This window comes from Triticum aestivum, chromosome 3B (assembly GCF_018294505.1).
Source record: "Triticum aestivum cultivar Chinese Spring chromosome 3B, IWGSC CS RefSeq v2.1, whole genome shotgun sequence".
Lineage (NCBI taxonomy): Eukaryota > Viridiplantae > Streptophyta > Magnoliopsida > Poales > Poaceae > Triticum > Triticum aestivum.
In genome coordinates this window covers 695,205,429-695,217,689 of record NC_057801.1, presented here as the reverse complement: position 1 = coordinate 695,217,689, position 12,261 = coordinate 695,205,429, and the positions used below count along the sequence as shown (strand labels likewise).

Below are 12,261 nucleotides of genomic sequence, written 5' to 3'. Positions count from 1 at the left end.
CAAATAAGAGGTAGGAAAGGAACCAGTTTGCGGTTAAGACAATTTGCAAACTTCAGTTTTTCTTCCTCGAAGTACCATAATACTATGATTTCACTTCTATTAAAACTAGGTGGTACCCCGCGCGTTGTGGCAGGAATTTGTTGTGAACTTTGAGTAACGTCCACATAACTAAGACAATATCAATTTAAATCAATAATATGGTAGACTTCATATAGAGGTGATAATAATTAACAATGTGATAGATTTCATATATAATTGATTCAAATTTATTCGTGGTATCAATATGTATTGTATGGTAAAATTATAGCAATTTGTAGCATGAAAGATATTCTTAGTAATATATATTTGATGTTGCTTGTGGATGTCTTGGTAGTCAACAATGTATCCAAAGAATGGATGGTCGCCGGACAATTTGTTAGCGGTGTATTATGGCATGGACTCACATTTTAAAGTAAAAGAATACTTGATCTTTTTGTGTTCTTGAGCGTTGCAATTACATCTTGTATTCCTCCCAAGACTCTGTAATTGAAATGGCAAAAGAAGACGGTTGATCATTGTTTGAAGAATTAGGATGAATCATGCAGAAGATGTGCGTTGTCAACCAGGGTAGATGCACTAAGGTAAAAACTGGAATTAAAATATATAGATTATGTTATAAAAACTTTCTTTTTAGATGAGAAAGGGTGCAACACATTTCTTGATCTTCATTTCCGCACTTAGCTAATGGCTGATGCAAAACAGAATAAAGAATCACAATGAACACTTCATTACCCATGAAGATCTATTGGTAAGAACATCACATCATTAAACATCAGAAATTGCAAATGGTAACCGTGAAAAAGAGAGTAAAAAACTACTGTAGCAAAGTGCTCAATAGAACTGACAAAAAAATTAACAAGTGTGTGGGCTCATAAAACTGAATAAACATGTTGATATTTGCTAGCGCCTGCGTCTGGTCGTAGTTCGCACGAAGCAATGTGCGCTATGCAGGTGCTGCTTGGAGAAGGAAGAATATAAGCAAGTGGGGGGAACTGTGTCTTGAGGTTATATTTGGGTTTACACCGGCTAGATTCAAGGACTGGGCAGTAGCCCAGTGGCAAGGTCGTTTGTGGCGCACCTTGCAGAACAAGCCTACAATTAAACCAATCAATCATGATGCATTTGGGCAAACAATCGAGGATATAAATAACTCGGTGTGCTAGTCAAGAAGAAATGCCACATAGAAGCAATTGCAAGGACAATAGTGTGGACTTTACCCCCTGTCTACGACACATGCATGGCTGCATGTCGGCAGCAGTAAAATTGGTTTTACTGGCAAGAGCAATCGTAACTTAGAAATCTACTCCCTTCGTTTCTAAATATATGTTTTTCTAGAAATTTCACTATGAACTACACATGAAGTAAAATGAATAAATCTACACTCTAAAATATGTCTATATACATCTGTATGTAATTTACAGTAAAATTTCTAAAAAGATTTATATTTAGGAACGAATAGATCTGTAGTACGTAAGCAGTGAGCTCGAAACATCTAATACGTCAGCTATGACCTACCTAAGTCGGTATGTACAACTATATAAAGGGCCGATGCCCATCGGTTTGTAATCAGGTCATTCCAGTTTCAATACAAGGCAAGCAGCCTCAAGTAGTACTCCGTTCGAGTAAATGTGTGTGCGCGCGCGTGTGTTTTATATACTGCACTAGCTGCAGTGCTTCGGTCAATCCTTCGACAAGTATTTTCGAACGAAAGGAGTATAAATCAGTACACCATTAGTAGTTCGGGCTAATAAATAGCTTACAAACTGTGTGATCCCTTATAACTTGTCATGCCATGGAAGTGAGAGGTATAATTAAACAAAAAAAATATGTTTCGAACAAAGATCATATGTACTCCCCCATTCGTAAATATAGCAGCCCTATCCTAGCATGGATCTATGTCCGTTGCTTGGAGATGGACTTGCATAGGTCGAGATCGTTGTTGGTGTCGTGGTGGCATCGATGGCGGAGGACCTGCTAAGGTTGACACCACAATCTGCTCTGAAGATGGACCAGTGGAAGATGGCGATGACGACACATGTGAGTGCGTCGGACCGGTTTGTACCCGGGACCCAGTATGTGGCTCAGTAGGGCCCTCCGACTTTAGATGTTAGGCTTAGGTGAGAGGTCTGGGTATGTGACCCAGTTTGCACCTCTTCATCTTATGGATAGGAATAGCGGCAGATGTTGCCGAGATGGCGAATTCAGGTATATTGTTGTTCTACTCTGTAAGGTCCTCCAGAATAATCAATAAAATGGCCGCATGCATCTTCCAGATGTAGAGGCCGGGGGTCGTCCTCCTTTCCTAGAAAAAAAATCCTAAATATAATGCGCATCAGTTTTTTGAGAATATTCTAAAATGTAGTGCGTAGTTTGAGTCCAGACCAGTTTTAGACGAAATTAACCCTGCACCAACCCACCCAACGCATCGCCTCCTTACCTTATTTATTCTCGTACACATGGGATGGGACAGACCAAGATGATGGGAGGGCACGGTAGCTTTTCTCCAATTTCGTAGTCTATTGACGCAGTGGGCACATGGGTCTGCAACAAGATTGAGGGTTTTTCCGTCCAAAATATAACGCCAGCACATACATTGGTACATGAGCTCCTTTCTATGCACATTACTGACACGAATCCTCTGACGTGGCTAACCCTGCCTTACCCTGCCTTTGGGTCGCTGACAAGTAGGCCTCACGCTTGGTGGGATCCATGTGTCAGTGTCTCAATGGCAGGTTAGCCAACATCAGGGGATCCTCGTCCGCACATTACATTTAGGAATGAAGGGAGACACATCAGATGCATTGTGTCACTTACAATGATGGTGTTTCGCCTTTTGACTTGGAGATGGCCGTTGAGAAGATCATATGAGTCGGAGAAGGCATAGTACGGTGTGGAGATTAATAGAAAGGGATTCGGTGGAGAAGATGAAGAGGGTGAGAGAAATGAATCGATAGTGCTGAGAAGCCGATGAGATGGATCTGGGAAGATGATAGGGTTGCAGTGCCACAACGCGGTCTTTTTTTTTTCTTCGGGGGAGGGAAGCTGAGTTTGTTTTTTTTTTCGGGGGAGGGAAGCTGAGTGTTTGACCGGTCACTCCTCCCGGTTCCATTTAGACCCGGGTATAAAGCCCACCCGAATGTGCAAAGAGCCCTCCCGCCTGGACCAAAAGCAACGAGCTATCAAGCCCACAACGTGGCTCCATCAACCCAAAGTGAGAAAAATACTTCGTACAATAATTTTTGGATCGCGTCCGTCATATCTACTCTCCGCCTTTTTGCCGGTTTCTCTATCCCACCCACTCCTTGGCGCGAAGGAAATTTCAGCTCGCACCCGCGAGGCCACAGCCGTTGCCGTCGCCGCATCTCCCTGCCGTAAATTGCTACCCCCAGCCGCCCTGCGCCTCGAGTAGCACCGCTCCCCCCGCCCCCTGCTAAACCTTCTGCACCAATTTTGGAGGCGGGGGGTGCCCATTTTCCCCCACGGGCGAGCGGTCGGCGCCGACGCAATGGATCCGCCCCGGAGCTCGCCGCGCAGCCTCGTAGCAGGCGAATTCGTTTGGCCTGGATGATGGTGAGCCACGGAACTGACAGAGGTGCAACCGTGCTTGCCGGCGCCGATGATTTAGAGCCATGGTGAAGAAGAGGTCTAGCAAATTGCTTCGGTCGGCAGCGGAGAAGAAAGGGGCGGCTGACTTCATTCCAGCCGATGGAATGACTTTCATGGAAGGTAATTTGAAGCCCGTTTGTTGTTTTAATCTTAGGGGCGGTGATATTTTACAAAAAAACTTAGGTGTGGATTTATTTCTTAGATGGATGATTGGAGTTATTCGTCGTCATCTTCGTTGGATGATTCAGACATGGAGGAGACGATTTTGGACAATGATGTCGTCCACCTTGTTGCATCTCATCGACAAATTTAAAGTCGATCCAAAGGGAAAGCACCGCGGATCGACGGTTGGCCGACTTTGCATTTCGCACAACCGAGCTCTCGGCCACAACATGCTCATTAAGGACTACATCACCGAGGTACCGACATATCTGGCTCATCTTTTTCGTAGGCGATATCGAATGTGTGGGTCTCCTTTTGTTAGCATAGTCGAATCTTGGGCTTAGTTCATACCAAAAAAATATCGACGGCAACGAGAATGATAGCATATGGCGTTCCGGCTGACTACCCCGATGGGTATCTTTGCATTGGAGAAGATACGACACTCAAATGCGTTCGGATGTTTGCGAAGACATTGATCTGGATTTTTGGTCCGGGGTATTTTTGAGCTCCAAATGAGGAGGACATAAATAAATTGATGCTGATTAATGAAGAAAGAGGATGGCTGGGCATGCTTTGAAGTGTGGATTGCATGCATTGGAGGTGGAAGAATTGCCTGGTGGCTTGGCGGGGCAATACATCGGTCACAAACATAAACTAACTATTGTGTCGAAGCAGTGGCTTCACACGACTTGTGAATTTGGCATTGCTACTTTGGATTGTCGGGATCACTCAATGATATCAATGTGTTGCGGCAATCTTCTCTTTTTGCTCAGCTAGCTAGTGGAAAAGCTCTAGTTGCAACTATACTGTCAATGGACATGACTATACTATAGGGTACTATCTTGCTGCCGGTATTTATCCTCCATGGTCAACATTTGTGAAGATCATAAGTGACCCGAAAACTAACAAGCGCATTTTTTGCCCAAGCACAAGAAGCATACCGAAAGGATATTGAAAGGGAATTTAGCGTGTTGCAACCTCGGTTTGCCATTTTTTGAGGTGTTGCTCGCTTACGGGATAAGAAATCCTTCAGCAATATCATGACTATATGTGTAATTCTACACAAGATGATCATCGAGGATGAGAGGGATTTAAACTAGAATTTCACTATGATAATGTTGGTAACCCTGTGAAGCCTGTCAGGGACGCAGATGTGATCAATGCATTTCTTGAGACCTACCGAAAGATTGAGAACAGTGCTTCGTACTACCAGCTCCATGATGATTTTGTTGAATATCAGTGGCAACTCTATGGGAGATAGAGTCACATTTTATTCTAATAAATTTCATATGTATTTCTGTGTGATTTAAATAATTATTTGCCTTCCCACCATTTGTTGTTGTATTAATTATTCAAATTTAAACATTTGTTGTAATGAAGACGGTTGTTGTATTGTGATTTGCCTTTAGGACCATTTATAAGTTTGATTTACATTGTGATTCTATTAAGTTTATATTTGTTGAAAATCATGAATTTGCAAAGTTCCTGAAAATTTGTGGTACCCGCGAGGCTTCCGGCACAGATCATATCCTGCCGCAAAAATTTTGCGGGACAAGTTTACATGATTTGTTCCACTGGAGGCCTCACGGTACCACATTTGTTTTTTTCTTTTACATGCGGCCCTTATATCAAATTTGCGGGATGTGATTTTAGCGGATCTGCTCTAAGAGTTTCATCAGAGGTCCTGTATGCAAAAGTCGAAGCACTTATATTAAATTTAGTTTTCTTTGGGGTCCTTCTAAAGGATGTGATGTAACCGAAATTGCAAACTCATGTCAGCTCCTAGGTCATTCGGGACCCTTATACAATTATTTCGCAATGGCAACACAACAAGCTCGATGACTAGGATGACATTTTTTCCCACAAATAAAATGAAATATTCAAAGAAGAGAAAGAGTGATTCGTAACCATAATTTACCTCAAGACGGAGGAAAGCACACGGTTGCGGAATTCATCCTGGAGTTAAAAACTTAAAATATGGAGCGAAAGGGACCAGCGGCTTATATAACGAGTTCGTTATACAGGCGAGCGCCCGCCCATTCCTGCTCCCTCCCTCGCTCCCTCGCCGTCTCCGCCGGCGAAAATCTCCGCCCGCGACGCGACAAGTGCAAGGCGCTCGACCAGCCGCCGCGTCGCCTCGGATCATCCTCCGGCCACCTCACTGGCAATGAGGTGCCCGCCATATATTCGCCGCGGGCGCCTTCGAGATGCCCCCCGCGCCAGCCGCCCCACCGAATGTACTCCGTGCTCTCGAGAATATACTCCGCGGCGCGCAGCCGTCTCCAGGTACTAATAGACTCGCTCCCGGCCGGCCGCGATGGCAGCAGGGACTCGCATCGCCGCCGCCGCCGCCGGGACGACCGGAGCAGGAGCAGCGGCACCAGCACCCCCATCAGCACGCCCGCGTCCATGTACTCCGCGCTCAGCCCGGTGGACACCCACGCCGTCGCCACCGCCGCGGCGGCCAAGCTCGCGATGGACGCCCCAGCCGCCGGGTCGGCCGCCATGCCCATCTCCCTGTCGCCGCTCCTCCCGCCGCCGCAGATGGTGGTGGTGGCGCTCGACGCCACCCGCGACCACCGCGAGGTGGAGGTCAGGATGTCGCTCAGGGCGCTCGTGGCCCGGGGCGACATACTTCGCGGCGGGGACTCCCTCCTCGTGCTCGGCGTTCTCCACTCCGTCACCAATCCGAGTGAGGGCCGAGCTCCCCCTTTAGGTCTCTATTTCCCGTCGGGTTACGGTCTCTTAGCCATTCTGCTCGACCTAACCCACTCTTGTTTAAATTGCTCTTTCTCGACCCTACATTCATCATTCGTGTGCTGAATTGAACTTCCCAAAAATGCTTCCTAGTTGCGATCGACCTCTGTAGTTGAGTATTGTGTTCATGCTTATACATAGGTGATAGACTGGTAGATTTGGAATGTCAGTGTGTCACATTGAAGTTGATTCTTAATTTCTGTCACCCATGTGCTAATTAGATTATCATTATAGTGGTCAGGTAGAAAATTTTATATGATGTCCTCTTCTTGTTAGAGTGTGTGTTAAGTTTGTTCATGCATGTCTGACAGATGCTTCCATGTATGTGCCGATTGGCTTTCAGTCCTGTTGGTCACTGTTTCACTCGTCATTTGGTAATAGATGTCCCTTGAAGAAGCATCATGGCATTTAGAATCACCAACATTGTAGAGAAGAGTGCCACTATTGAGCTTCATAAATGGTATAATGACAAGGAAAATCAACTTTAAAACAGCAGAATGAAACACATTCTGTGTAATAAATTACTAAAGTCAAGGTTGCATAAACATGTTTGTATGGGTGCAATTAGACTTTCCATTCTTGTTGGATAAGATAGACTGTTCATTCTTGTTTCAAGCGTATTATCTGAGTCAAGAAATTCCAGTAATACAGTGCTCTGTCCATTTTTTTTCTCAATCTGGCATTGAATTGTAGTGAGTGGTGCTATCTCATCCCCCTGATTATTGCTGTTGTTTGGGAATTTGCAGTCACTGTTCACTTTGTAGAGTATTAGCTCCTACTACTTCAAATTTACTGAAAAACTTATATCTGTTGTACTTCTTTTGCGTTATTAGTGGGATACCAAACCAAAGCATCTAGTGATTCTTTTGCCGGGACGAGCTTGCGGTACCTAGGTGATCAGGTTGCGAAGAAAGCTGAATACTACAAAGACAAGCTCCTCCAGGATGTGGAGGAGCTTCGCCAAGTGGGGGTGAGTAACATTTTCCTACACTCATTTTTCTGTCAGGATAAGTAGCTGCTTTACAAGTTGGACTTGCAACATTCTTGAAAACATTGGTTACATTCTGATGTTCATATTTTTTTTATTTCAGATTAGTGTGACCCTCAAAGTATGCCCTGGATCACCAGCGAAGGTTGTCATTATCCATGAAATCAATTCAAGTAAAGCTGCTTGGGTTGTACTAGATAGGTACTTGCATCATTTATTGTTTAATCATTTTTGGCATGCTATATTCCTAACGGAGCATTTGTTTGTTCAGTAGTTAAACTGGTATTGATTTATAATGAATTTATAGGCACTTCAGACGAGATTTCAAGCACTTCGAAAAGCACATAGCCTGTAAAGTTGCAGCATTTCAAGATAACCTGTCAGTGCAGACCTTGAAGTCAATTAGAACAAATCTATCAAGCAAAAGTATGGGGGAGATGAAGGACCTACAAAACTTAGTAGTGTCACTTGATCTAAGTTCCAAAACACTAGATACTGACAAGGTCCGTGTGTCGGTCAGGTCATCGCCTGTAAGTTACTTTGCCTCTCTAACCAATCATGAGATGTACTACACCCCCAGTGTGGTTGGTAGCAGCATCCAAGACTTCACACCGTCAATGAGCGTCGCGTCCATCCCGGTGATCGATGAGACTGAATTCAATGGTATGACATATTTCTTCAATTAAGCACAATCATAAAGTTGCAACTAGCTTATCTATTTTGCCGAAATGTTAAAACGGGACCTAGTAGTGCTTAAAAGGTAGAAAAGGTCTTTCTCATTCTAGTAGCTCATTCATGCAGAATTCAAGAACTTGCTTAAATATTTGTTCAATGTTGACCAAGTAGCTGTAGTTTTACCTTCCAAAACATAATGTTACACAGAACATCTACAATTTCATATTTACTAATACTACGCACGTTCCCCTGATCATTACAGCAAAATCTATTGAAGATAACATGATCGGCCACTACGATTCATCAGAAAGACCAGTTCTATGTGCTGGTTGTGGGCTAAGATCAGTTCTTTACATCAAGGAATCCATGAAATATCCTTTCTCAGAGATCCAATCTGCAACATCTGACTTCTCAAGTGAGAATTTGGTGGGCGAGGGCGGATTTGGGCATGTGTACAAAGGGAAGCTCAAGGATGGCCAGGTCATTGCAGCTAAGTTGCGTAAAGAAGCTAGCTCGCAGGGCTATACCGAGTTCTTCTCTGAAGTGCAAGTGCTCAGCTTTGCCCGGCATCGGAACATTGTCATGTTGCTTGGGTATTGTTGCAAAGAAAGCTACAACATCTTGGTGTACGAGTATATATGCAACAACTCTCTTGAGTGGCATTTATTTGGTACGTGCTTGGTATGCATAAAGTTAATTCATAATTTGAAGATGGTGACAAGCATAACCTTACCTTTGCTCTTTGCTTTTGCCACTTGATGAAATAGACAAGGCAGCTGGCTTACTGGAGTGGCACAAGAGGCATGCTATTGCCCTTGGTATAGCAAAGGGGCTGCGCTTCCTGCATGAAGAGTGTCGTGCCGGTCCAATAATTCACCGGGATTTGCGCCCAAGCAATGTACTGCTGACACATGACTTTGTTCCTATGGTAAGCTAGACCTCACTTCTTACTGGTACATTTGAAGATGCAAATCCTCATGAGTTCTGTTGTGATTACGTTCCGTCTTCCACAGCTTGGGGATTTCGGTCTTGCTAAATGGAAGGCTGTCAATGCATCTATTCATACAAGGGTTCTGGGGCAATCAGGGTGAGCATAAAACTCTAGTTCTTCCAATATTGTAAACTCTGTTCCATTCTATGCTACCCTTTTGCTCCTGTATTTCTGACAATGCCAGGATTTTCTTGTCATGTCCATCAGGTACTTGGCGCCTGAGTATGCTGAATATGGCATAGTTTCTGTCAGAACAGATGTGTATGCCTTTGGGATCGTTCTTTTCCAGCTGATATCGGGTCGCAAGGTGCTCGAGGAACATGAAGGACAGTGCACACACATACTGCAATGGGTATTCTTTTTTGTGGATTTTTTTTCCCAACTTGCTTACAGTATACTTGCACCATTCATTTTCGCGTATCTCTGTAAATTTTCAGGCAGAGCCTTTGGTCGAGAGTCTTGCACTGCACGATCTAATCGACGAGCGCATTGCAGATACATACGACACGTATGGGCTGTATCATCTAGCCAGAGCAGCGTATCTCTGTGTCAGGACAAACCCGGAACAGCGGCCTTCAATGGGGGAGGTTGTCCGTCTTATCGAGACAGAGAATGAGCATATCAGGGATTTGTCCCGACAATTCATCCCACATTTCACCAAGTAAGAAAAATGAGATACTACGTAGAGCCCTCCCGGATGAGATACCTGAGGTTGGCTCTAGACGGGAGCCGAACCCAGGTCAGCAAGGATGCGCCACTGCGACCTTACCAGTCACATTTTACGAAGTGAAGAAACAGTCCGAGGAAATTCCTGAATACTGATTTCATCGCTGAAGTTTCTATGATGCTTGAAGAGGGATATCTCCGGTTCTCACCGGTGAAATCGCGACACGCATGTTACTGTCTGCTCCCCTGTTTTCTCCTTTCTCCTCCCCTTCTGTTTTGTTCTTCCACGCATAAAATGGTGTGTACATAGGGAACGAGTAGTTCCCTTATTTTTTTCTGCCTTATGTTTGTAAATGAAATGCCGTTCTACCCGGGTTACTTTTTTTGAGTTCGTGTTCCCTGGCCCTCATCTTTGCTGGCTAGTGTTCTTGTTGTGCATTTGTTGCTGTTGAAGAGTCTTGATCTGCAGGATGCAGGACAAGCCGTCGCGCCGCGACTTTTTTCCGTTGAAATGTTTTCTCAGCCCACTTCTTCTTCGGTACAACCCCCTGAAAACATCAACGGTCCAGATCGTCCTATACCCCTTCGCCTGAAAACTTAAAAAAGGGTAGGATGGTCATTGCCCCTGCCCCTCCCCCAGTCCCGCCCCCGCGACGTACCCGCGCGCCCGTCGACGTATGTACGTGTACGCGTTTTTTTTACTGTGGCGACATACGTTCTTTTTACCGCGTAGGTGGTCAAGCACGTCGGTGGTCAAACCGCGCGTCGCCCGGTGAAAGCGCGTCGTGGCGCGTGAACTGCGGCCCGCCGCCCCGTCCCGTCCGTCCCCTCGTCTGCCGCCCCGCCGCCCCGTCCCCTCGTCTGCCGCGCCGCCGCCCTCGACTGCCGTCGAATTGATAGGCCAACGACCCGTCCGCCCGCTGCCCCGCCGTCTCCCTATAAATCTCACCCCCGTCCGCCCGTCGCTGCAAGCACCGCTCCCCGCCCGTCGCCGCAAACACCGCTCCTCTCCCGTCTCCACCTCCCAAAAGGCCGCCGGCGACATGTCGTTCCACCGCGGCAGCAGCTCCGGCACCGGCGGCGACGACGGACCCAGCGCGTGGCCGTCGAGCCTGAGCACGCCGGAGACGGAGGAGCTTTACCGGTTCGGGCTCCTCGTGCCGCCGGGTTGCCGTCTTCCGCACGACTGGAAGCTCGACAAGGACGGCTACCCGACGCGCGGGCCCGGCGCCACCGCGGAGGAGAAGCGGACCGGCGGCCGCAACAACATCGTCGGCCGTCACGCGTTCTGGGACGGCAAAGACTACGCCGCCGTCATCGGCGCGTACCGGCTGGCGGAGTCCGGCGTCACGCCTGACCTCATCGGCGACCGTCGCCGCCTTCTTGTCCCGCGCCCCCGTCCAGCAGCGCGTGGCCGTCGGGCTCCTCCACCACCTGCGCCGGCGCCCGCCGACCCCCCCGCCCCGCCGGAGGTGGAACTGCCGCCGGAGCAGTTGGTTCTTCGGGAGGACGGCGATCCCGACGATACGCCGGGTTACCTCGTCGCCCTGCGCGCGTCGGCGGCTGCAGAGGCGGCGACGGCTGCAAGGGAGGCCGCCGAGCAGGCGGCAGCGATCCAGGCGGCGGCGGCGATTCCGCCAGTGGTCCCGCAGGCGGAGGCGGAGGCGCCGGAGTCGTCGGACGACGATGTCATCGACTGGGAGCGATTAGCCCAGGTCAGCGACGACGATGACGATGACGGCGGGGGTGACGGCGGTGACGTCGGGGAGGTCATCGATCTGTTGGCTAGCGACGAGGAGGAGGAGTAGTTTTTTTTTAAATGTTCTAAGTATGAACTATGTATCGTTTAGGTTCGAAAAAACTCGTTTGGTTTCGGTACTGTTGAATGGACTATGTAAAATATCTCTATGTTCAATCTAGTTTGTTCGAGTCTTGTTTAAATTTGTCTTCAAAGTTTGTTCAAAAAATTAGCTAAATATTGAACGCTTATTTTGAGAAAAATTGAAAATTTTCTGACCCATGCATAAAAATGTTCACAATATATTTAAAAAATTTGCATCGAATATACATAGCACAGAATAAGGTATGCAATTATCGGAAAATTGTAGAATAAAAAAATCATGAAAACACATAAATTAAAAAATAAAAAATGTATGTAAATGTTTATAAAGTGTTTTAGAAATGTTCAGATTTTGTTTAAATATGTCCATATAGCAAAGCCGGTGGATAAAAAAATTGAAATTTTGAAATAAAAATATAACAAATAAAAAACAAAAAAATTAAAAAGGTGAGATATTTTAATTCATTAACATTTTCTGAAATATTATTAAATTCATTAACATTTATGAATCAGAGAATATTTTTAAATTCATTAACA

At 46.1% G+C, this 12,261-nt stretch overlaps 1 protein-coding gene across 1 annotated transcript; it reads left to right on the top strand.

The window, feature by feature from the left end:
* The first annotated feature begins 5,864 nt into the window (after positions 1-5,864).
* LOC123066097 (inactive protein kinase SELMODRAFT_444075) lies at positions 5,865-10,272 on the top strand. The gene is made up of 9 exons (XM_044489249.1): positions 5,865-6,499; positions 7,398-7,534; positions 7,656-7,753; positions 7,860-8,215; positions 8,490-8,897; positions 8,995-9,155; positions 9,241-9,314; positions 9,426-9,570; positions 9,656-10,272. Exons 1-9 carry the CDS (start codon positions 6,043-6,045, stop codon positions 9,881-9,883), a joined length of 2,064 nt encoding a protein of 687 aa, XP_044345184.1. The 5' UTR covers positions 5,865-6,042; the 3' UTR covers positions 9,884-10,272.
* The last annotated feature ends 1,989 nt before the right edge of the window (positions 10,273-12,261 follow it).